We start from the raw sequence: 27,397 nt of genomic DNA on the forward strand, positions 1-27,397 counted from the left end.
CAAATGCAAGCTGAGACTTTCACATGATCACCTGACTCCAGGAGCGAGGGCTTTAAGAAAAAAACTGCCAAAGCTTGGGAGACTAGAGATGCAAATCCCAGCAACTGTCTGCACTTTCACCAGCAGCCACTGCTACCAAGATAAGCCCTCTCAAGTCTACCATGGGTCCCCCTCAGCAACTGGAAATAAATGCAGAGGCCCAGGGAGACAGATCTTTGATCTACTCTGAATTTACTCCAACACACTAAGAGCTTGTCTACACTGCCAAGTTGTCAACAAAACTTTTGTCTTTCACGGGTACTTAAAAAAGCCTCCTCCCCCTGCCCTCAGAAAGATAAAAGTTTTGCCACGGCAAGTGGCAGTGAGAACGCAGCTTTGTTTGCAGGAGTGCTCTCCTCCCGACAAAGCGAACACCACTCATGGGGCTGTAAGTATTTTGTTGGCGACAATGCGGACAAAGTGCCGATAAAGAGCATTTACACACACCGACATTTAGCGACAATGACGCAGCTTTGTCATTAAAAGCTGCGTGGTTTAGACAAGCCCCAGGACTTGTCTACGCTACCAAAGTCGATGCAAGTTACGCTGCTCAGCCACCCCCTGAGCTACGCAAGTTACATAACAAAGTGGTGTCCATGACGCTCTCCCAGCAGCATAGCACATTTTCACCAAACCACAGCACCAATATGATCTACGTGTAGTGTAGTGTAGACTTGCCTTGAGTGTGCACATGCAACTACAGACTAATTGTTTGTTGTGGTGGTGACTTATGTAGTTTTCTACAGCAGGTCCTCCATGTTATAAAAAAGGACATAAAAAACAGCTCAACAGCTGTAAAAAGAAAAACCATCAAGTGCCATCCACGTGATGGGTCTGGCACATGGCAGATCCATGGGATTTGTCAGCTCTATCCAACTAAAACACCTACCAATATTCAGCCAGTAAGAAGCCTTGACAAGCTAAAATGCTTTGTGCCACTGTAGCAGAGACTCCTATTGGCAGGTATCAGAGAGGTAGCCGTGTTAGTCTGGATCTGTAAAAGCAGCAAAGAGTCCTGTGGCATCTTATAGGCTAACAGAGGTATTGGAGCATGAGCTTTCGTGGGTCTGTTAGTCTATACGGTGCCACAGGACTCTCTGCTCCTATTGGCAGGTTTCAGTGGGAAAGCATTGCTTCAGAGGGGAAACTTGGTTTCGGCTGTCTCCTGGTGAATGATGCTGCAGGACAGAACCAATGCAGGAAGGAACACTGACACCAGCCTGAGGCCCTCTCCTACACTGTATCAGCAAGAACACACCTCTTTGGGAGATAGAGATTTAAAGAGAAGAAAGAAACTCTGTACATCACAAAGCGATCTGGTCTCCGCTGTGCAGATTCCTGGTATCCCAATGAGCACTTAAGAGGCAAGTAGGTCACACAGAGAAGACAGAAGCTCCCTCAAAAAGGAAAACACATACGGCTAACAGCTTCTTTGAATCAAGTTCCCTGTATTAAGATTTTAAAGTAGTAGTTTAACCTTCTGTCCTGCCTTTGTCTAAGCTAAGGCAATTTGCACCAATGCCAACCCCATCTAACACTGGTGCAGTGCATCTACATAGAGGCTTTGCCCTGGTGCATCCACATTGGCACGTGCACACAGCAGCATAGACACACAGACCTTTCAATTCTGTAACAGTTCTGCAGCAAGAAGTTTTCCACTCAGCGTCCTATTTTACCCACCTTTCCTGTCTTGTTCCATGACTCGCCACTGTCACTGGTAGCCTTTGATATGGAACCTTATCAAATGCCTTTTGCAAATTTAAGCACCTCCTTCACTGAATTTCCCTGATTTGACCTGGCAGGATTATCTTCACAGAACTGCAGCAGGTTAGTTAAAAATGACTTCAGTGCCCAACTCTCCATTGACGAGCCCCTAACAGACTCCTGCTTTTCCAGGTGGTCTCTCTCCAGCCCCTACACGAGTTTCTAAGATTCACCCACAACAAACAGTGAGCTCTGTTCTATAGCTTCAAGGTTTCAGTCTTGGCTTTGGAGTTGTATTGTCCTTTCCCCCCAAAGCTAATGAGAGTTTAGGTTCTAGTGTCCGAATAAGACTGAACTATTTATATGTGAGACAAAGTTCCTCCTCTACCATGGTGGGTCCTGCGCTTATTGGAAGATTTGCTCGCCTCACAGATTCTCCCTCTGGGTCGGGAAACAGCCCAGAGACATTACCCTCTGGTAGAAGACACTGTCCAGGTCAATTCCTCCTGTATCTGATCAAGAGTTGGGAGGTTTGGGGGGGGGGGGGGGGGGGAACCCAGGCCCGCTGTCTACTCTGGGTTCCAGCCCAGGGCCCTGTGGACTACAGCTGTACAGAGTGCCTCCTGGTACAGTTGAGCGATAGCTACAACTCCCTGGGCTACTTTCACATGGCCTCCTCCCAACACCTTCTTTGTCCTCACCACCGGACCTTCCTCCTGATGTCTGATAATGCTTGTACTTCTCAGTCCTCCAACAATATGTCTACTCGCTCTCAGCTTCTTGCACTCCTCTTGCTTCCAGTTCCTCACACGCACTTCCTCTCCTCTGGCTCCTTGGTTCCCCCTGGCCTGACTGGAGTGAGCCCTTTTATAGCATGAGAGGGACCTTAGAGTCAGGTGCTCAACAGCCTCACCTGACTCTAAGCAGGTTAATTGCAGTCAGGTGTTCTCATTAGCCTGGAGCAGCTCCTGCTCTGGGCACTCAGGGAACAGAAAATTGCTTATCCAGTGGCCAGTATGTCTCCCTTCTCCTACTCTGCTGTTCCCAACTGGCCTGGGTCTATCACACATGCTTAATCCCTTGGAAAAAACCTTCCGATTTATTTGACCCAGACAAGGTGCTGTGTCAGTGAAATGTGCAGAGCTCTTTTTAAACCACATCAGTATACCAGTAACATCAATAACCATGAAGACCCTTGTCTTCACAAGAGATTTGCTTGGACTTCAGCCATCAGTGAGCAGCACGGGTGCAAACCTGCATTGCAGGGAGACTAAATCACTATGAGCCACACTTTGCACCAGTGCACATTATCTTGGTTTTAAACAGAAGTAAATTGCCTGGATACAAACAGCAGCCTTGCCTGTTTACACTAGAGCAGGGGTCCCCAACACGGTGCCTGCAGGCACCATGGCGCCCGCGGAGACATCTAAATGCACCCGCAACCTGGCCAGCAGTTCAGCATCCACTGAAACGCCGCCAAATTTCAGCGGCATTTCGGCGGATGCTCGACCGCCGCCACAGTTCTTCATCTGACGCCTGCCAAACGAAAAGGTTTGCACTGATGCAGCTACACTGGTGACTAGCTAGGTTCTCCTACCATTTTTGAAAAATCCATGCTTGACTTTAGCATCTTTCCACTCTCTCTGCATATAGAATACAAATAGTGCAATTATTTGACAACTCTTTCATTTGTTCTGTGTTTGTACAGTACCTAGCACAACTGGGTCCAGGTCCATGACTAGGCCTCCTAAGCACTATGGCAATAAATAATAAATCCCACCAATTTAAGTCCTGCGCTCCCCACTTCAAGGGTTTCAACCTGTACAGTGCTGAGCACATATCTGTGGGGCAGGTCCAAGTCTGCATCAAGTCAGGACTCGGGTTCAAACCCTATTGCTGCAGCATACACACAGCCCCACAGGACGCGTGCTCGGGAAATTTGTCAAAAGTATCCCACAAGCTGAGTTTATTTGTTCTCTGGACAGTCAGGTTTTCCCACGCGTGCACCATGAACAAAGGGCTAGAGCGGCCACATTCTGGAATACGAGTGGTTGGACTCGGCCCAGCCCCAGAGCATCCACAGGGAAAAATTAGCGGATGCTCGGCACCCACCAACAGACAAGCTTCTCTGCCCACCTCCTTCCCATCCTGCCCCCAAGCGCACCGCATTCCCACTCCTCTCCCTCCCAGCGCTTCCTGCACCCCACCCCCACCTAAGAGCTGTCTGGCGGCACTTAGGACTTTCCTGGAGGGACGGGGAGGAGCAGCGACGTGGCATGCTCAGGGGAGGAGGTGAAGGGGCAGGGACTTTGGGGAAGGGGTGGAATGGGGGCAGGGTGAAGATGGTGCAAAGGTGGGAAGAGGCGGACCGGGGTTGAGCATCCACTGAGCAGAGGGGAAGTCGGCGCCTATGGCTGGGAAAATTCTTAAGTAACTTGGCGGTCACAAATGAGTGTAGACACTCAAGCCCTAGGTTAACAAACCGAGGGACTGCTAACTCGTGTTCAACTAATCCTAGGCTTAAACTACAGTGCAGAAATGCCCTTTAAAAGGGCCAGAAAGGACCATTATGATCATCAAGTCTGACCTGCGAAACACCTTAGGCCAGAGAATTCATCCACTAATTTCTGTGTCAAGCCCACAATTTCAACTAGCCATATAGTTTCTAGTGACGGCAAATCCAATGCATCCCCAGGTAGGCTGTTCCAATGACTAGTTATCTCCTGTTAAAAATTTACACATTATTTCTTGTCTGAATTTATCTAGCTTCAGACAGCTTGTGTTTATCCTAAGTTGTTTAGATCTTGTAAACATTGTCTCTTGTGATAGTTTTAGCTCCCTACATTGCCACATTAGTTCCTGTTGCCACTTCATCTTTTTTCTCCGACTTTACTGGAATTACGTTCCAGTTGGTGCTTACTTGACTGTACCAGAAGTATTTTGCACTTTTCCACTGTGGATCTCTGAGGTCTTCCTGAGTTCATACAATTTTCTAGACATGTTTACACTAACTCTATTCTTCCAAAAGCCAATGTGTGTTATTTCTTTCATAACTTATCAACATTTCAAACTATACAATATAAGGAGTCTAGATTTTCTCCAACTCCAACCTTATTCAACCTACTTGACTTATTCCAATTATCAGTTAAAAAAAAAAAAAAAAAAAAAAAAAAAAAAGAAGAGGACCTTACCTTGTTCACTGTTTGCTTCCTTATGCAATGTCAATCTAGCAGCATCTCAAAATAAGCTGTATTTCAGTGTCTTAGTTTTACTGTTATAATTTTCCCAGCTAGTCACAAAAAGTCAACATGGCCATTTCATTAAAAAAACAGAACAAAACCAAAAAAACCAAAACCCAATGATGTCTCCTTTCCATGTAATACTTCCAAGGACTTTTCCTCATCCCAACAGACCATAGCAACACATGAGGACTATTATTGGAAAAGCCAAGCTGAAGTATCTCGGTAATGCTCATAGGTCTGTAAAATCACCCTGCAAGAGTGGTCAACATAAAAGTACTCGGTGATTCTTAAAACTGTACTGCTGTTAATGGAGAATTACCAAAGCACATTTTTGGCCCACATGGTGAAATGAACATTTCAAAAGGTAGCAGAGTACATAACATTGCCAACTGCAGCAACACCTTCTATAGAGGACCCATGAACAGTGACGACCTCTAACTAATGGAGTCAACTTCAGAGTGTTTCAAGAATGTCTTTGCTCTTTTGGATTTGTCTCAAATTTAGACATTTTGGTTCTGTTCAGTATGAGGCATATCTTGTCAGGGAAAATACATCAGTTTTGGACAAATTCTTTATACGAAGTGTAAAAGACTTTGCATCGGGGTACACAAATATAGAGGGTATTTAAAATGTAAAAAAAATAAAAATAAAAAAAATCATGCTTGGCAACTTGCACCCACAGTCACAAAACTTAAGAAATACAGAGATGCAGGGGAAAATAAGCTAGCGATGAACCGGAATAAGAGAAAAAAAGAATGCCACAAGGCAGCTAAAATGGTCTGCACCATCTTCCCCAGCCCATTGTAGCAAGACTGGTCCCATTACTGCTAAAATTTATGGCTTCTCTGACAGTATTATGGAATCAATGCACAGTGGTATGATCAAAGGCAGCTTAGCTATGCCCCAAAACAACATGCGTACGGAGCAGACAATAAAACCATTCTCTGGCCGTTAAAATCAGGGACCATATTTTGGCGGTGAGTGAGGGACAATGTGCGGGAATTAGGGCTGCCGATTAATTGCAGTTAACTCATGCAATTAATTTTTTAAAAGTAATTGCAATTAATGGCAGTTTTAATCGCACTGTTATACAACAGAATACCAATTTATTAAATATTTTTGGATTTTTTCTACATTTTCAATTATATTGATTTCAATTACAACAGAATACAAAGTGTACATTGCTCACTTTATATTATTTTTCATAACAAGTATTTGCACTGTAAAAACGATAAACAAAAGAAACAGTATTTTTCAATTCACCTCATACAAGTACTGTAGTGCAATCTATTGTGAAAGTGCAACTTACAAATATAAGGGTTTTTTTTGTTACATAACTGCATTCAAAAATAAAACAATGTAAAACTTTAGAGCAGGGGTAGGCAACCTATGGCACATGTGCCAAAGGCAGCACGTGAGTTGATTTTCAGTGGCACTCACACTGCCTGGGTCCTGGCTAGCCATCCAGGCAGCTCTGCATTTTAATTTAATTTTAGATAAAGCTTCTTAAACATTTTAAAAACCTTATTTACTTTACATACAATAGTTTAGTTATATATTATAGACTTATAGAAAGAGACCTTCTAAAAACGTTACAATATATTACTGGCACGTGAAACCTTAAATTAGAATCAATAAATGAAGAAGACTCGGCACACCACTTCTGAAAGGTTGCCGACCACTGCTTTAGAGCCTACGAGTCCATTCAGTCCTATTTCTTGTTCAGACAATTACTAAAACAAACGAGTTTGTTTACATTTGCAGGAGATAATGCTGCCTGCTTCTTGTTCACAATGTGACTTGAAAGTGAGAACAGGCATTTGCATAGCACTCTTGTAGTCAGCGTCGCAAGATATTTACATGCCAGATATGAATCTTTAGCACATGTCCCCTCATGCTTCATCAACCATTCCAGAGGACATGCTTCCATGCTGACAGCGCTCATTTAAAAAAAAAAAAAAAAAAAAAAAAAAAAAAAAGGTATTATATTAAATTTGTGACTGAAATCCTTGGGAAAGAGTGGTGTGTCTCCGGTCTGTTTTACCCACATTCTGCCACACATTTCATGTTATAGCAGTCTTGGATGATGACTCAGCACATGTTCTTCATTTTAAGAATACTTCTGCTGAATATCTGAACAAATACGAAGAAGGTACCAAAGTGAGATTTCTAAAGACGCTACAGAACTCTTCCCAAGGTTTAAGACTCTGAAGTGCCTCCAAAATCTGACAAGAATGAGGTGTGAAGCATGCTTTTAGAACTCTTAAAAGAGCAACACTCTGAAGCAGAAACTACAGAACCCAAACTACCAAAAGAAAAAATCAACTTCTGGCTGGTGCAATCTGACTCAGATGATGAAAATGAGCATGCATCGGTCCACACCACTTCGGATTGTTGTCAAGCTGAACCCATCATCAGCATGGACACATGTCCTCTGGAATGGTGGTTGAAGCATGAAGGGTCATATGAATCTTTAGCGCATCTAGTATGTAAATATCTTGTGACAATGGCTACAAAAGTGCCATGCGAATGCCAGTTCTCACTTTCAGGTGACACTGTAACAAGAAGCACGCAACATTATCTCCTGCAAATGTAAACAAACTTTTTTGTTTGTTTTAGCGATTGCCTGAACAAGAAATAGGATTGAGTAGACTTACAGGCTATAAAGTTTTGCATTGTTTTATTTCTGAATGCAGGTTTTTTTGTACATAATTCTACATTTGTAAATTCAACTTTAAATGATAAAAGAGATTGCACTACAGTACTTGTACTAGCTGAATTGAAAAATACTATTAAAGAAGATAAGAACATCCCTATTGGGTCAGACCAAAGGTCCATCTAGCCCAGTATCTTGTCTTCCGACGGTGGCCAATGCCAGGTGCCCCAGAGGGAATGAACAGAACAGGTAATCATCGAGTGATCCATCCCCTGTCACCCATTCCCGACTTCTGGCAAACAGAGACTAGGGACACCATCCCTGGCCATCCTGGCTAATAGCCATTGATGGACCTATCCTCCATGAACTTATCCAGTTCTTTTTTGAATCTTGTTACAGTCTTGGCCTTCACATCATTCTCTGGCAAGGAGTTCCACGTATTGTGTGAAAAAAATACTTCCTTTTGTTTGTTTTAAACCTGCTGCTAATTAATTTCAATTGGGTGACATCTACTTCTTGTGTTATGAGGAGTAAATAACAACACTTCCTTATTTAGTTTCTCCATAACAATAATAATATATGGAGATATACCTATCTCATAGAACTGGAAGGGACCCTGAAAGGTCATCAAGTCCAGCCCCCTGTCTTCACTAGCAGAACCAAGTACTGATTTTTGCCACAGATCCCTAAGTGGCCCCCTCAAGGATTGAACTCACAATCCTGGGTTTAGCAGGTCAATGCTCAAACCACTGAGCTATCCCTCCCCAGACCTCTAGCATATCCCATATGGGAACCGTTCCATGCCCTTAATCATTTTTGTTGTCCTTTTCTGAACTTTTTACCAATTCCAAGATATCTTTTTTGAGATGGGGAGACCACTTCTGCATGAGCAGCAGAGAATCCTGTGGCACCTTATAGACTAACAGAGGTTTTGGAGCGTGAGCTTTCGTGGGTGAATACCCACTTCGTCAGACGCAGGTGACTTCTGCATGCAGTATTCAAGATGTGGGGTACTTACATAGAGGCAATATGATATTTTCTGCCTTATTATCTATCCCTTTCTTATGGATTCCCAACACTGTGTTCGCTTTTTTGACTGCTGCTGCACACTGAGTGGATGTTTTCAGAGAACTATCCACAATGACTCCAAGATCTCTTTCTTGAGTACTAACAGCTAATTTAGACCCCACCATTTTATATGTACAGTTGGGATTATGTTTTCCTTTGTTTTTTTACGGTGCAAATATTTGTAATAAAAAATAAATATAAAAAGCACTGTACACTTTGTATTCTGTGTTGTAATTGAAATAAAAATATTTGAAAATGCAGAAAACACCCAAAATATTTAAATAAAATGGTATTCTATTATTAACAGTGCGATTAATCCAGTGGTTCTCAAACTTTTGTACTGGTGACCCCTGTCACACAGCAAACCTCTGAATGCGACCCCCCCCTTATACATCTAAATCACTTTTTTTATATATTTAACACCACTATAAATGCTGAAGGCAAAGCGGGATTTGGGGTGGAGGCTGACAGCTCACAACCCCCTGAGGGGTCCGGACCCCCAGTTTGAGAACCCCTGGATTAATCACATGATGAATCTCAATTTTTTTAAAATCGTTTAACAGCCCTAGTGGGAATACAAGTGAAAACACCCCCATAAAACTGAAGACCACTTTATCACTAGCTTTGATCTGACTTTTGTACCATGTGCACAATCCGGTTTCCATTTTCACAAAGCATTTAATTAAACTCATTGATACAGACTACTTGAACTGTGAAGATTAGTCTTTCACTGAAGAGATTGCCTTGCTCTAATGAAGGGATGCATTACCATCTTCAACATTCATTCACTAGTTTGGGATTCTTTTATTGCACCAGTGCCAAGAGTGGGAGTTAAATTCCAGGAGTTAGTCTCTAAGAAGGCACAGCAATTATAGGATGATCTAGATATCTTTATATCAGCTTGTAGGGTGACCAGATAGCAAGTGTGAAAAATTGGGACGGGGTTGGGGGTAATAGGAGCCCATATTAAAAAACAGCCCCATATATCGGGATTGTCCCTATAAAATCGGGACAACTGGTCACCCTATCAGCTCGTCTGAATACAGTACAGCAGAAAAGTAGTTCAGGATCCTCCATTAACTGGGAGATCGACAGTTCTAGGAAGATCATCTGACTACCAAGATTTATAGTCACCTGGACTGGTCAGGTTAGGCCACAAGTAGGCTGGGTAAAAGCTAAGGCAAAATCACCACTCCCTCAGCAAGTCTCTCTCTACTGAGAAACAGTCAGTGAGAACTGTCTTCTCATGAAGACTTAATTGGTCTAAAAAGAAAACACCCACTCACTTCGGAAAGCAGAAACTCTTACCTATAGTTCCTCTCTTCTTCTTTCCCCTACCCTAAATTAGGAAAATAGAGACAGTGAAAATAGAAAATAGTTTATGTGCCGCTAGCGCGGACAGGACATCCCCTCCTGTGTGTGTGATTGGAAAATGGGTGGAGGACGGTCTAAGCAATCCACCTCACTCCCTAAGAGTACGCCAGCACACTACATGTACGTACATTATGGTCCTAAAACCTGCAGGTATTTAGGAAATTGAAATCTTTACAAGCATAAAAATCCATCTAAACAATGCCCACTAAAAAGTACCTTCAATCTAAATAAGATCATACATCTCAAAGAAGCTTTTAATCACCAAAAAAGCCTCCAACACAGTGTGAGCAATTTGTCAATGAAAAAAAAAAAACAAGTTAAATTTAAAATTCAGCTTGTCCCAAAAATTAAAAAAAAAGTTGCTCTGCGTTCAAGGTCAAAAATCAACGCAAACCATGCTAAGTACAAAGAAAAACTGCTTTCGGCCCCAGCTGGCTGTGGAAAAATATAGACAGAGGCAAACCAAAAGCAATACAAGTTACAGGACTAAAATTACATTTGCAAAGCTTAACTGTCCAGTGAGATCCAACAGTGTGCCTTTGCGACCCTGAAGCCGGTGTGGCTTGGTAACACTAAAAATGCCACAGGCAGCCGACCTAGACTAAAATCTCTGAAAGAGACTCTGCTGCGTGTATGTTAAAACCAATAGCCCTTAAGTTTCAAATACCCTTTAATTAAACTAGCTTAGTACCTAAATAGATTCAAAAATTTGCTTTCATTGTTACCAAAAATTCAAAAAAAGTCTAACGTAAAAAAGCAAATTCATATACTTTAAAATATATTAAATTTTAAAAAATGCCTTTTATACAGCTTATAAAGTATTCACTTTATGTATTAAATATAATGTATTGTGCTTTATAACTAAAACTATAACAACCCCATCATACCTATTACTGTAAAAATGTTACTGCTTTTATTGTTATTTAGTTTAAAATTATGTTATTGTTGTTGTAAAAAACATAACAGTAATACCTTTCACGCCCATGTTAATAAAGCATTGTCATTGCAGCCAATCAAAACCCCTGAAGTTAAAGCATTTAATACAAAATCCAAAACCCAAAGCTTAATGCAAATAAAGGTTTAAAAATATTTGTTGTACTAGAAGTACAAAAGCGGCGGTTGTGGAAGTAGAGCAAGAACTGACAGAGATTTCAATGCGTGACAGTCTCTGTTAGCAAGAGTTAGGCTAGCTGTAACCCTACTAATGCGAGATTTGTAGAAGTGAGGATTGTGTGAGGTGAGTGGGAAAACTGTGTAAGAAGTTGTTGCAACCTTGTGTTGATAATAAGAAATGTAGACTGGCGTCTCTATAAAAGTCAAAAAAATTAAATAAAAAGATATCAAGATGGCCTATGTATAAACAAAATGCAGCTGTTGCTTATTTATTGTATGCATCAAAAGGTATAAATGCTTGCTGTAATTGTTTACCTGTGGAAAGACCTGCCTGGGACTGGGGCAATCCTGTGTCCTAGGGCACTCCCTCCCTCTATACAATTGTAAAAAGAAAAAAGTATCTGACTCCGCGGCACCCAATCAAAAAGTAAAAACGAAGTTTTTCTCTGACACAGACAAAAAATGATACAGGGAACTAAACAATCCTGTTTCACACTGTCAAAACGGGCTTGAGATAGAAGCCAACTGTTTTTAACAATAATTCTAGCAAATTCTTGCAAAACTCAGGGGTAAAATGTAGCAGTTTTTCAGTAATCTGTAACAATATTTGTCAACAGAAAGGGCGACTGGGTCCTGGAGAAAGAGTGACTGGGTCCTGTATAAAGAAAAGAGGCTAGTCATATGACCCAAGGACCACTGAGATCACAAAACAGGCTAAAAGACTCTGTAATGGAAGAGAGAGAAACCACCATTGAAGTTCTGGAACTTTTCCCAATATCAGAAAGGAGGTAGTTCAGAGTAAAACAATGTCTATTTTTAAATAAAACAATAATAAAATTAAAGAAGGCTGAAAGATCTGCACTTTCCTTTGAGGACTGTCTCTATCGTGGGTTGGCAAGCAGGCATTTTGAGGCTGTCACGTTCTCTAGCATGAGCCAAATACAAAACAATGCAGCAAGTTCTGCCTGAGTTTGTAGGTAGCCTGAAACATTTGCAAGTTGTCCCATTTACCACACTGGCATGTTCATTTAAATTAATGACCTGGGACATTTTGATCATCAACATTGTTAACTAGGTCACTGTTGATCAAAGCATGTAAGAAAGGAGAGGGGGGAAGTCTTATAAAGAGCTGCACAATTTTTTGTGACTGTAATTTCATTTTAATGATATATGTATAACTCTTGGGAGTGTACTAGCACTTCACTCCTCCAATTTGACTTCTGGAGTCAGCACACAAGAATGAAGAACTTGGTAAGGGGAAGCCAATCCAGGGGAGACTCTCAACCTGTCTGTCTCCACTAATGCATCAAGCAGCAGGAATTTGGTATTTTGAAGACTCAATAATATTCTGGGAACCAAGGCTGTCGACACATGCTTATGTTCTTGTCATAAACAGATAGTAGAAGTTTAATACAACAGAAGTACTTTATATCTCTTTTGACTGTAAAAAGGTTAACAAGTTCAGTAAGCCTGGCTGTCACCTGAGCAGAGGACCAATCAGGGGACAGGATACTTTCAAATCTTGAGGGAGGGAAGTTTGCGTGTGTGCTGTTAGTTTTTGGTTGTTGTTCTCTCTGGGTTCTCAGAGTGACCAGACGTGCAACCAGGTCTCTCTCCAATCTCTCCAATACAGGCTCTTTTAAGTTTAAAATAGTAAGTACTAGGTAGATCAGGCGAGTTAGGCATATGTTTGTTTTTTATTTGCAAATGTGCATTTGGCTGGAAGGAGTTCAAATTTGTATTTTGGTGAAAGGATTTAATTTGTACTTGTATACTTAGGCTGGGAGGGTATTCCAGTGCTATAGCTGAAAAACCTGTACCTAATCCATCTTTAAATTTACAAAGATAATTTTTACTTTTTCTCTCTTTATTAAAAGCTTTTTCTCATATATAAGAACCTGATTGGGGTCTCCACCAAATAAAAAAACGAAGGGGACTGGTCGATTTCCACCAGGGATTGGTGAGGTGAGAAAGGAGGGTAAGGGAGAGAATAGTTAATTTCTCTTTGGTTAGGATACTTTTCTCTCTCGGGTCTGGGATGGCGGATGAAAGAGAGGGAAGGTGTGAATTTTCTATGCTCTGTTTGGACGTAAGTAGGTTGAATTCACAGTAATCTTCCAGGCTAACCCAGGGAGGACCTTGGGAGAGGCAACCCGGTGGGTGAAAGGGTTTACTGTTCTGTGTTAAAATCCAGGGGACATGGATCTGGGGTTCCCGGGCAATGGTTAGTTTGGGGCAACCAGAATGTTACCAGGCACTGGAATTCCTGGTTGGTGGCAGCGCTACAAGTACTAAGCTGGTAATTGAGCGTAGAGGAATTCATGCTGGTACCCCATCTTTTGGACGCTAAGGTTCAGAGTGGGGAATTATACCATGACAGTTCTACTCTAGCCCTGCCCCCCATGCATGCATCTAAATGCCATTGAAAGGAAGCAAATTCTGAGCAGAGAACGTGATCACCTTCTGAACAGCCGCACAATCTACTGCAAGCAGCATCTCATTTTGGTGTCAAGTAGCTGAAGCTTGATTTATGGGTGAAGTTACTTCCCGGGCATATTTTGGGAGAGTACCGTTGCTTCCCCATTGCCCCTCAATTCAAGCACTGCCATTTTTGGTTATGGATCTTAGGAGATACGCACAGGCACCCAGGCCTCAAAACAGGTGAGGACACTAGAGTATCATTGCTGAACCAGGACCTACTGGACCCCAGACTGCCTCCAGCACATATGTCTTTCAATCCTCTCACACCATATTATCTTCATCTCTTCCTTTCTCTCTTCTGGCTTCTGTCCAATCAGCTCTGTGAATAATTGCATTGCCCAGCATAAGAAGGTTTAATGAAAGAGAGAGAGAACCAAATACCACCAAGATAATCTACCCAGATAAATGGCCCAGAGATGCACCCATTATTACTGGTTGACCTGCCTTCAAGGACTCATATGAACTTCAATGACAAACCCACATTGCCCTTGTCTTTATTTTTTTTATTATTATTATTACTTCTCTAGTCTACTGCAGAAATAATTCTAACTTCTGACTGAGAAACTCAACCAGAATCAAGATGAACCTTTTCCTTTCTTTACAGAGAAAAGGCTGTTTCATAGAATCATAGGACTGGAAGGGACCTTGAGAGGTCATCTAGTCCAGTCCCCTGCACTCACGGAAGGACTAAGCATTATCTAGACCATCCCTGACAGGTGTTTGTATAACCTTCTCTTAAAAACCTCCATTACTGGAAATTCCACCACCTTCCTGGGCAATTTATTCCAGTGCTTAACCACCCTGACAGGAAGTTTTTCCTAATGTCCAACCTAAACCTCCCTTTCTGTAATTTAAGCCCATTGCTTCTTGTCCTAACCTCAGAGGTAAAGGAGAACAATTTTTCTCCCTCCTCCTTGTAACAACCTTTTATGTACTTGAAAATTATCATATCCCATCTCAGTCTTTTCTTCTCCAGACTGAACAAACTCAAATTTTTCCAATCTTTCCTCACAGGTCATGTTTTCTAGACCTTTAACCATTTTTGTTGCTCTCCTCTGGGCTCTTTCCAATTTGTCCACATTTTTGCTGAAACGTGGCCCCCAGAATGCGACAATACTCCAGTTGAGGCCTAGTCAGCCTGGAAAAGAGCAGAAGATTTACTTCTAGTATCTTGCTTACAACACTCCTGCTAATACATTCCAGAATGATGTTAGCTTTTTTTGCAACAGTGTTACATTGTTGACTCATACCTAGCTTGTGATCCACTATGACTAAGGCTATGATTTTGTCATGGAGGTCACGGAATCTGTGACCAAAGACCTCAGTGATTTCAGCCCTGAGGGGTGAAAGCTGCAGAGTCCCCCCAGTGGCAGGGAGCTGTGGGGTAACCCCGTCGCCTGAGGCAGCAGGGCCCCCAGGCTTTGAGCCACAATGGGTGGCAGGGGGCTCCTTGCCGCTGTGGTGGGGCAGGGGGATCCCCGCAGCTCTCAGTCACCCCGCAGCCGCTCAGCCTCTTCTCATTTTATCATGCATATTTTTAGTAAGAGTCAGAGACAAGTCACGGGCTCCCGTGAATTTTTCTTTATTGCCCGTGACCTGTCCATGACTTTTACTAAAAACATCCATGACAAAATCTTAGCCTGAACTAGAAACCCCCAGATCCCTTTCTGCAGTACTCCTTCCTAGGCAGTCATTTCCCATTTTATGGGTGTGCAAGTGATTGTTCCTTCCTAAGTGGAGTATTTTGCATTTGTCCTTATTGAATGTCATCCTGTTTACTTCAGAATAGTTTTTCAGTTTGTCCAGATCATTTTGAATTTTAATCCTATCCTCCAAAGCACTTGCAACCCCTCCCAGCTTGGTACGCTCCATAACCTTTAAAAGTGTACTCTCTGCCATTATCTAAATCATTAATGTTTGTTAAAAGCAAATTGCTCCAATCAGTAATCAACTCTCTGAAGGACTATAAGGCTTGACACCATTGAAAATAAATAACTGTTCAATCCTCAGACTCATTAAGAAACATCCCGTGCCTGCTTTGAGTCTCTTATGCTTCTATGATTAATAAAAACTTAAGGGAATTTGTTGTGTATTTGCTATAGTGAATGAGCAAAACTAAGCTCTCTGTAGTTGCAAAACCTCAGTCCAAACCGTATTTTAAATTGTTTAATGTCACAGTAAGAAACGTCTTAACGTTTCTGGGCCTGCTACTTCTATCCAGTTAAAAAACAACACCAGGGCACTGAATTATTGAAGAGAAACATTAGCCAGGGCTCTGTTAACACACACTCTTCTCAGATAGCAATTTCTCAGGATTAATAGCTCTTTGCTACCTCTTTAGAATTCAAGAGCAATTCTTACAGAGCAGCATCACACCAAGCCTTAAAGCTATATAGTCTGCAGCAAACTGTAAATATTTAGATTTGAAACTCCCAAGGGAAAAACCAATGATGTCACTCAGTGTTGAATGGTTATAAAGCCAACAAGAAATCTAAGCAGTGACCATAAGTCACTCCCACCTTCAAGGATTATTAAATGTATTCACAGAACCAGACCTTTCCGAAAGGAGTTTCAGTAAAAAAACAGACTCCTTTCACACTTGTGGTTGTGTTGCCCTAAAACAGTGATACTCAGACTGAGGCTTCTGAGCTGCAAGTGGCTCTTTCAATGAGTCGCCTGCAGCTCTTTGCAGCGTATGATACTAAAGCACTGTGTGATTTAATTATTAACCAATCAGGATGCTTGTACTATGTTATTAAGTTAATAACTTAGTGAAGTTATTTGCTGTAAGAACTGTATTGTATTTTATACACACACACACAATTACTATAGTAAATGAAACAATTAATTGACACCACTGTGGCTCTAAAATATGCTTAATCTGCGCTGCTGTCAGTATAGCTCACTGACCATGCATGAAAGCAAGCAGCAGGTGAGCAGCAATAGAATTTATTCTCTACACCAGAATAAGTAATGATGTTGGATCAGTTATGGAGGAAAATACACATATAAAATTCAGTGCAGAATATATCAATACCCCTTCTCAACATTTTAAAGATTAAAACAGAAAATGTACTCTAAAAGGGCTGAAAACAATCATTTCATGTTCTGCTCATAATATCCAGTTGCCCCAATAAGGACTGCTAAAATAGTGGTTTTCATACAGGTAACAGCTGAATAGCATTCCTTCATACATTCTTTTCTGAAGACATCCTCATATCTGAAGGGTCATTTTGTGGAAGATTCATTGAGATTATTTATATAACACTATAGGCATGCATGGCATTTTACTGACAAACACAACATGACCTTGCCGTTAGCAGTTTACAATACAAGTTGGCTAGAATACTGAAAATGGTATTATATGACAAAAATTACAAACAGTAAAAGATCAAAAGAATCTTATTACATATGCTTTTTGTTAGACGTTATCTACACATGCTATGTTCACGGGTGGTTAGAGTAAAAATTAGTGTATTTGCATTAGCAATTTAGAAGATTCTACATCCTAATCCAGAATTAGCCACGCACAGCAAGCACTCCATTAATATCACTTGACTATTTGCTTCTATTGACCAACCTCATGGGAAAATTGCAAGATTCAATACATACTAAATCCAAAGCAAGTTTTCCTAACTAGACTTACACTAATTTCACCAAGCATTTATGAAAACCCACTTCTGATTAGTAGGGCTATCGATTAATCACAGTTAACTCGTGCGATTAGCTCAAAAATATTAATTGCGATTTAAAAAATTAATCACCGTTTTAATCGCACTGTTATTCATTTCAAGAACAGTTTCATTGCAGATGTGAGATTTCTCAAGATAGTTACAGCACTCAACCCAAGTGCCTTCCAAACTCTTAGAAGAACGAGGTGTGGAGCATGCTTTCAGAAGTCATAAAAGAGCAACACTCTGATGCGGGAACTACAGAACCTGAACAGCCTTCTGTTGGTGGCATTTGACTCAGATGATGAAAATGAACATGCGTCGGTCCACACTGCTTTGGATTGTTATCAAGCAGAATCCGTCATCAGCATGGACGCATGTCCTCTAGAATGGTGGTTGAAGCATGAAGGGTATATGAATCTTTAGCCATCTGGCATGTAAATATCTTGGAACGGTGGCTACAACAGTGCCATGCAAATACCTGTTCTCACTTTCATGTGACATTGTAAACAAGAAGCAGGCAGCATTATGTCTTGCAGATGTAAACAAACTTGTTTGTTTCAGCGATTGGCTAAACAAGAAAGAGGACTGAGTGGACTTGTAGGCTCTGAAGTTTTATATTGTTTTATTTTTGAATGCAGTTTTTTTGTACATAATTCTACATTTGTAAGTTCAACTTTCAGGATAAAGAGATTGCACTACACTACTTCTATTAGATGAACTGAAAAATACTATTTCTTTTGTTTTTTTACAGTGAAAATATTTGTAATAAAAATAAAAATGAAGTGAGCACTGTACATTTTGTATTCTGTGTTATAACTGAAATCAGTATATTTGAAAAAGTGGAAAAACATCCAAAAATATTTAAATAAATGGTATTCTATTCGCGTTTAATAGTGCAATTAATAGTGATTAATTTTTTTAATCAACTGACAACCCTACTGATTAGTTGTGAAATGCAATGTAGTAGCAGAGGTTTTTTTTAAGTGCATCTAAAATCAGTCTGCCTTGTTCTTCATACAATGCAGAAAATAATGGACCTCATGTCACAACATTAATACTTTAAATAAGGTTTATAAGCTTTCTAAAGGGATCAGGAAATCCAGGAACTGGTTTTACCAAGCAATTGGTCTACAGGGTTAACTCCTTGAATTTCTAAATTTGATCTCTTTCCTTTGTTCATATTGTGATAGCAAATAAACTAACCTCCATTTCTGATAGCTCCGATTCCCCTATAGAAGTCTTCAAAGCTGATTACTCCAAGTCCACTGGGGTCTAGATATTTTGTTAGGTCCTTCACCTGCAATTACAAAACCAGCATTATAAATTTCACGGCAAAGCATTTCAAACACAGTATACTCCACTTATTTGGGAAGACTGTAATCAGATGGTGCTTTGTTGGATTGTCTCAAAGACAGCAGATTCAGCTTAATGATAGAAAATGGCAAGGAGTGCTGCTTAATTGAGACAGTATTAACAAAAAAATCCATTTAATGGGGACAAGCAGACACTGCCAAGGGGTTAACTGGTATTTAATGAACCATTAAATGGGAGTGAAATTCTAAGTGCCAATCTTAATACTGAACCCGACTTGCTAGGAGATACAAAGAGGAAATATAGTGAATATGAGTGAGTACAGTATTTTTTTTTTCAACTTAAAAAAATTTTTCAATCAGCACCTTAAAAAAAAAAAAAAAAGCTTCTCTTAATTGGGACAGGTGCTTAATTCGGACAATGGGATGTCCACCAGGGGGGTCCCAATTAAGAGGATTCAACAATAACGAACTAATCTGTGTTATGTATTTAGATGACATGATTGGAAAACCTTTCATGATTAGGCAATGTTTAAAGGGGGCAGGAAGTAGGGGAAAAAAATCACACCAGCAGCTTGCAAGGATTAGGAGGCTATTACTGAATAGGAGACAAGGAGTAATAAGACATTTCTGGCAAACTAGCAATGATTATTTTGGCATTTCAAATAGAATAGTTACAATTAGAGGGCAAAACTAAAGTCATTCCTCAGCAGGCCAAACAAAGACTTCAAAAAGGTGTATCTAATTCCCTCAATGGCTGCTACGGAGCCTTTGTTTCAGACAATTATAGAATAGTTCATTCTTAGGATGTTGAAACAATTAACCACTTTTTCCTAAGCTGTGTCATTTTAGAAAGTTACCCTTTCAAGTGACATTGAGGCATCTTTATATACCTTAACGCCATATACTCTGATTTGTTTTAGACCTAAAGCCCAGATGCTGAATAAAGGCACAAATGGAATTATAGAATTTGTTTCATACTGCTGTCCTAAAAAAAGTCACAGAACTTTCCCAATTCACATTCTCCTTTCCTTTTCCAACTTTACCATTTATAGGAACCCATTAGGAAGCTTGGAGTTAGTTTCCTTATTGACTCTTCCCCCTGGGCCAAATCCGTTATGAACTCAAACTAATTTCTGATTCCAGTTGCTCAGAGTTGCATGCTGCTGGACCTTGGATTATTTCCCTATTTTTGCTTGTACTTGGCAAAAAAGCTGATGAGACACAGCATTTATTTTGAGAAAAACCTTGCACCTAAAAAGAATCTGAGAACAAACAAGAACAGGAAAAGCAGGAGTTTGGAGTTTACCAAGCTTAGCGGTGTCCCTTTGAATTGTCAATGTGTCATGAATGTCTCATCATCGTACACTGGTCTGTAGTTAGGGTTCTGCACAGTATCTTAGCTGTTCCTAGCACTACACTCTTCTGGACAGAGAGCTCTGATGTTGTTCCTGGGATCTGTTGGAGCCACTCACCCAGCTTAGGAGTCTACTGTTGTAGTAGCATTCCATCAATTCCAGGTTCTCTTGTCTATATTAAAAAGCCACCCACACATGCACTTCAGTGACATTTAATCGAACTTTTCATGGCTCCCTGACATTCTCGTGCATGATTTCTAACATTTCCAAGAGGGAAAAAATACATCATTGCTTCAGAAAGACTCCACCTAACAAAAACAATTGCTAACATACCATTAAAGCACAGCAAGTGACAAGCAATAAACCACAGACATTTTAAGGTGTAGGTATCCTCCAGGTAATAACTTGTGAAACTAAAAACAGTGTTATGTATAGGTTTGGTTACTTTTATCATGAATTTTCTGTGTTGGAACACTTTTGCTTCTAAAAGAACTAAGAGCATGCTAGCCAGTAAATTGCTCAGAGAACATAATTACCTTACCCTTAAAAAAGAGTACAACATTGAAAGAAACAAAAAAAGTTAAGATATTGCATTTTGACACAAACTTATGCAGATTTAAGGATCAAATCCCCACATGCAAGACTAAAAAATGTACACTGATTTACAAATAAACGAATGCCCATTTTCTTCATTTCAAGCTTATCTTGTTTAGAGAAAAGGAAACAAATTAGCAAATAATGGAGTCTTCATCACAGCAACTCACTTTACAGTCTAAAATCCTGTTTCCAACATAACTCCTGACAATTCTTTAGGGCTGAAGCATCCCTCTCAAAAAATTCATCTTGGGTCTAAGACAACCCAGGGCCAGATCCTCATTTCAGGTATATTGGCAGAGATCCACTGAAATCAATGGAGCGAATGCTGATTTACATCAACTGAAGCATTTCCCCAAGCGTGGAAATTAAGTAAAAACCAATTCTGTCATCCTGCGGGGTTGGGGTATTGTTTGGTTTAAGTAAGTGGAGGTGGAAAGCTAAAACCAAACCACTTTTCCTGTTTTTCAAAAAAAAAAAAAAGTACTTGTTGCTACATAAGTAAACGGCTGAACTCACATTTCAGACTTCGATTTTAATCGGAGTCAAATTTCCTGTCAGATTGAAAAAGGTATTTTAAAATAAAATAAGCACATGAGAATGTGTATCAGTGCACACAATCTCAAGTAAGTAACTGTCCCATCGTGAGCTATAAGGAACTGCAACTATGGTTGTGCTTTGCATAGCACAATAGGGCTGCAATCTAGATTGAGGCCTATGGGCACTATGCAAAATAAAGTTATAATTAACATTCAACACAAAGTCTCCACAAGGGTTTAACTGTATGGTTACTGGCAATACTATCAAGTCGATTAACCCATCAGTGCCCAACCCCACAGTGGCACACCCAGAAGATAATCCCCCTCTGCACACAGGCACAGACAGACCAGCTCCTTGGAAATTCACACCGCCAATCCACTGCTACATCATACCAGTACTCACAGGGCCAAATTTTCCAGTCTACACAGTTCACCTTGTGCTGCTCATGCTGCACAAAGTAAACTTAAGACGGCCAGAATGGCAGCTACAGAAGTCCCTTTGTTTTAGGGGAATCTCCACAGGCATGAAGTCAGCAGAGGCAGCTCCATCATCTCATAGGTGTGAAAATGAGCCTCCCACATGTAAGGGGAGTGTGGACCAAATCTCCACAACACCCAGTTCTCCACTGGCATCAGGTTGCTCAGGATCCTTCCATATTAAGTTAACACTGCAGTGGGGCGGGTGGTGGGGGAAGAGGAGACACAGGATGACTTTAAATTGAGCTAGAGCCGGGCAGCCGAAAGTCAGGGAGCTAGATCTGGCTCTGGCTCTGGCTCCGGCTCCGGCTCCGGCTCCCTGTTGCCACCACACTCTCAGTCAAGACTCAAACATTAGAACAGGTTAGAGAACAGAAGCCGAAGTTTATGTACACACACTCCATGTCGACAGTGAAGGATTGCAAACATAGCATTCAGTTCTTGTGGAAACAGATCGCCATCATGGCATATTTTGTTACCGTCAAGAGACCCCAAATCCTGCACATCCACACACAAGCTACATTTAGATCCTAAACAGACAGAATCTCTGCATGCCCTTGCTGATTCTCTACTATGCTCACACACAGATCTCCTCTCAGACACCTAGCTTGAAAGAGAGAGAGAGACCATGCACAAATGCATACTTGCACAGGCCATTGGTTTTTTCTCTCTTGTTCTAAGTTAATGCACATTACTACAACATGTTACACAAATATTTAAGAAGTTGCAAGAAAGAAATACTATGCAATGTATTTCAATTTCTATTTCTCAAAAAGGCAGATTTATGGTGAGTCAACCTGTAGAACTCCTTGCCAGAGGATATTGTGAAGGCCAAGATTAACAGGGTTCAAAAAAGAATTAGATAAGTTCATGGATGATAGGTCCATCAGTAGTTATTAGCAAGGATGGGCAGGGATGGTGTCCCTAGCCTCTGTTTGCCAGAAGCTGGGAATGGGTGACAGAGGATGGATCATTCCCTTTGGGGCACCTGGCATTGGCCACTGTCGGAAGACAGGATACTGGGCTAGAAGGACCTTTGCTCTGACCCAGTATGGCCATTCTTATGTGAGCAGTCAATCTTAACTGCATTTCCTGATGTGTGTGAGCTTAACTGTGAATCTATAACATTGCAGTAGCGGGTATTTTTGCATCAAATAGAGAAATAATAAGCAAGAGTTACAGTTTACAAGTAGATATGGGCGGGGGGGAAATCACATCTTGGTCATAAAAATCTAAACAAGATCTTATAAAGCTACTTATGTAGGTATCAACCATCCATGGTAACACAAATAGGGGGGAAAAAAAAAAACCCACAAGCTTCTCATGCTGAATTGATGTTTTGCTTGCTGAAAAGAGCAGGATTTATTTTAAAAATCAATGAATCTTCCACTTCAGCAAGACCTTTTGACCATCTTTAACTATGTATAAAGCATTATGGATTGTCACACAGAATCGTAGGACTGCAAGGAATCTCAAGAGGTCTTCTAGCGAATGTCTGTTAAAAGCATCCTCCTTTTAAAATGCACTATGCTTGAGGTTTAATTACTTGCCAACCAATAACCTGCTTCAGTAATTATTTCTGGAACTACACTACCTTCACCCAAGTTCCAAACTTCAATAGACAACAGGAGGTACGGTACATGAAATTCAGAGTTGTGTGTGGTTTCAGAATGGTCTGCTATCATTGCTGTTAAACAACAAACACTTGGGGGGGGAGAGGAGAGGAGAGAGAAAGATTGGTTTTTTTTTTTAAACTCTTCAAAGCTATTCTCTTCTCTTCCCCTAACAGCTGGTCACATCTGAAGTGTTTTGGATACATATTAAAGGATGCTAAAAAGAATATTGTATTCTTTTCTTGTTATTAATGCAAAATTGCTACTTGATTATGCCCCAAACTTGTAAAGAAATGAGCACAAGGAAATATATCCTTATTTTACTCTTTACACATATAAACTGAATCACTGAGAAACCCTGTCTTGGGGGCGGGGAAATCGATGCTGAGATTTCATTCACGCAATACACCTGAACATTCAAAGCAGGCCAACTAACAAGCTTAATCTTCCAGGTACACAAATTGCATACATGCTGCAGTGAAATACTACCTTGGATCAGTGAAAAGGGTTTAGTACTGGAATTATTCCTCCCTCTCATGTGGAAAAATTCATTCTCTGGTCTCTTCAGTTATCCAAAAGATATACAAGCGAGGTACTACAGGGGAGGTATCAGAGATAAAGTTAGGAGGGAGGAATTTTGGTGCTCCTACCAGTAATCTCAGGAAAAAATATTTATATATATTATTTATTTAGGGCAGGGGAGGAAATCAAGAAAGAAAGAGGGATGCATTTTGGTGGGATGTTTTAAAAACCCCTACACAGACAACTTGTTAAGTTTTATGCTATTCTGAATGCAAAATATATGCAGTGGAGGCAGGCCAATCACATGTCATAGGCTCACACAGAACACTGAGCCTACAGGAAGCAGGCAGATGCAACGGAAGAATCAACCAAACAAACAGCTATCAAGCTAAGGTCACAACCATGTAGTCCTTTATCAGTAGGGAGAACAGTTAGAGAAAAATCTATACTTGTTTTCACACAGGGAAAGATACACTTAGACTGAATCCAGCAGGTGATGGGAACCAACCCACAAAACCACAGCATATAGCTGGACCCAATAAAGAGGGAAAGACAGGTGTTGGCTGGAGACATGGACTGGACACTCCCGGAACAGACCACAAAGTGGCGGGGGGGAGAGATAAATGTGTCCAAAACTGACAGAATGACAATTCAGTTGTGTGACAACTTTTGAATTTTTGAGATAAGATTCAGCAGACCCAAGGAAACAGAGACATGTACAGAACAAATGCGTGGATGGCAACTTAGCCCAACCAGTAAGTGGGGGAGGGGGCAGGGAAGAGGAGGAGAGAAATCAAGCTTACCCACAAATTCTCCTCCAATTGTCCAAAAACTATGGATGATCCTTGCTGGATATTCAATACCAGAAATATCTAAAGAACATTCTGCAAGGGAGAGGCAGACAACAGGACTGCGTGCTGCCTTCCCAGAGCCAAGATGTGAAGTCACTCTAAAACTGGATCGGCTTCTGAAGTCAAGGGCAAGGATCGATTGGCGATGGTTTATAGCAATGCTAATGACGTGGCATTGCAGGATAGCTCCCAGATAACAGATGATTCTGGGAACTCAGAAGCGTGCTGAAGCAATCTTCTCCAAGATCCTTCCTGTCCCATGAAAAAAGATGGGAAAGCAGAAGATTCTAGAAGTGAACTGCTGGGTGGAGAGGTTTGGTTTTGTGGAACACTGATCCACATTTTGTGAGGAAAAGGGACTGTATGGTTTGGATGTTCTCCACCTCACTAGAAAAGCGATCAATCTCTGGGACAGGCTAGCTAGAGTAGCCAGGAGTGGATTAAACTAACAGCAAAAGGGGAGGGTAAAAAGAAGGAAGATATGAGCACTCAGCACAAAATCAAAACGTTGAGAAGAAAAATCAAAGAACCCAAAAGACATGGAGAAGGAATTCTTTAATTGCCTACACAAGACTGCTATGAGCCTGGGTAACAAACAGGACAAAACTGGAATTGCTCATTTGTGAGCTAGTTGGTATTACTGAAACCTGGCAGGATGATTCGGATGACTGGAACATTAAAACCAATTATTAGAACCTATTTAGGAAGGATCGAGTGGGCAAAAGGGAAGAGGGGATGGCACTATGTCTAAAATAGAATTACCTGTTTCCCAGGCACTGATAACTCAGAAGAAAGTGATCCTGAATGCTTATGGATCAACAGAGAAAGCTCATGATGGGATACTAGTTGGTGTTTGCTACACCACCAAATCACACTAGAGAACAGGACCACTGCTTCTTTACACACCGATTTACAACATGTTAGGGGAAAAAGCTGTGTGATCTCCGGGGACTTCAATTTGAGTGACATATGCTGGAGGTCTCATGCTGCCAGTACTAATACATCATTGGAATTTCTGAACATGATAAATGACCATTTTCTAACAAGAGAATTCTATATTAGACCGTGTCCTAAGAGATCAAAAGGAACTGATCACAGAAATAAGAATTAATGGTAGCTTGGGTACAAGTGATCTTGACTGGATCACATTTATAATGTGCAAACAGAACGAAGTCCAGACCAATAAGATATATACCTGGTGCTTTAATAGAGCCAATTCTTCAAAGCTCAAAACAATTATGAGCCAAATCAGCTGGGAGGAAGAATTCAATCAGAAAAGGGAGAGTGATCATTTGGAATCATTTAAGAATACCTTAGTAGATGCCGCAAAAGCCACAATCCCACAAACGAGGAAAAGGGCCTGTGACAAAGTCAGGCTAGACAGCTGTAAGAGAGTGAGGGAAGGCAGATATATTGGCCTTTATCATTCTAAGGCTCTTTTCCCTATAAGCTGAAAAGGGGTTACACCTTAAATTAACTATGAACACCCAAGTCCAATCAGGGGCTGCCTGAGACCTTTAAAAACCCCTCCTCTGGCGAGAGAGGAGGGAGAGAGACAGGCTGCTGCAGGGCTAGTGGCATCAGGGAGAAAGGTCCTCCAGCATGATCTTGTAGGGCTGGAATAAAGGGTTATTGCCTAAGAAAGCACTTTTAAAAAGCATATGCTGATAACATACTACAGAGACTTGATCTTTGTGGGTGTATAAGAATGTACAAGCACACGAAGAGACTCCTGGATGAACTCAAGGCTTTCACTTGTTTAGTACGGTTGTTAAACTAGGGAATTTGAATCAGCCAGGAGAATAAATGCTATTTGTTTACTTCATTTTAGGGTTTATGAAAGTGATAATCATTTCATCCAAGTATCCGCTATGAATCTATCTGATCTTGGATGGAGGATTTAAAAAAAAAAAAAAAGCAGCAAGCCACACACAACACACATCAGCAGACTTTCTCCAAGAGGCAGAAACACAGAAAGGTCCAGTGGTAGGTTGTATCGGACTGGAGAGCCATAGCCTGCTCAGTCACACAGGCATAAACAGTATAACTGCTGCTCCTGTCTTTCTACCTTTTATATTGTACTGGAGAGCAAAATTGGGGGGGAGGGGGGAGGAGGGAGGGGCAAGCTACCAGCCGCATTCAAACAGAGCAAATATCTGTAGGGTAGTAAAATAGGAATGTCAAGATAGAAACTTGACCTTTAAGAAGCTGAGATGTTTCAGACTGAGCCCTGCTCTGTTTAGTCCAAGTTCTTTGAGCCTAGAAATAAAATGGGGAATAGGTTGTATAAAATGGATGATTTCATTCGTGTCCTGGCATTTCCATGGATTGCTCAAGATTGGGAATGGAACATTGGAGTTCCAACCTGGCGCAGTCCCCCTGTCTGGACAGATTCCATTCTGATGTTTGTCAACCCAACCATGGGATCCCATGTGCTTCAAAACCCATTGGCCTTGGTACCAACTAGTCATTGGCACCAGCTCTGGGTCACTCAGATGCAGGCCCCATATATGGCCCCACAGCCCAGCTGCCCTTGAGCCCTAGACCTGCGTCCACTCCCTGTCAAGTCCATAGTTGCTTAGACCTGTTTCCCCACAGTCCACCTGGCTGTAAGCTCTGATTCAGACCAGTAAGATATATACCTGGTGCTTTAATAGAGCCTTAAGGGGCCTTGTGGCAGGAAAGCAAGGAACTCAGACTTTGCACAGGAATTCTTTAAGCACAGATACTTTACTTTTAAAGCATGCTAAAGAGCACAAATCTTTGAGGGGGGGGGGGGGGG

General features: G+C 41.1%; 1 protein-coding gene across 3 annotated transcripts in view; it reads right to left on the reverse strand.

The window, feature by feature from the left end:
• RAB11FIP3 (RAB11 family interacting protein 3) overlaps positions 1-27,397 on the reverse strand; it is a 175,943-nt gene that overhangs the window by 98,731 nt on the left and 49,815 nt on the right. For all 3 annotated transcript variants that reach the window (XM_032799401.2, XM_032799400.2, XM_075069369.1), the window contains exon 2: positions 18,555-18,648. In XM_032799401.2, coding sequence (XP_032655292.1) covers positions 18,555-18,648 — 94 coding nt within the window. The remainder of the gene's footprint in view (positions 1-18,554; positions 18,649-27,397) is intronic.

The sequence above is a fragment of the Chelonoidis abingdonii genome, chromosome 9, assembly GCF_003597395.2.
Source record: "Chelonoidis abingdonii isolate Lonesome George chromosome 9, CheloAbing_2.0, whole genome shotgun sequence".
Lineage (NCBI taxonomy): Eukaryota > Metazoa > Chordata > Testudines > Testudinidae > Chelonoidis > Chelonoidis abingdonii.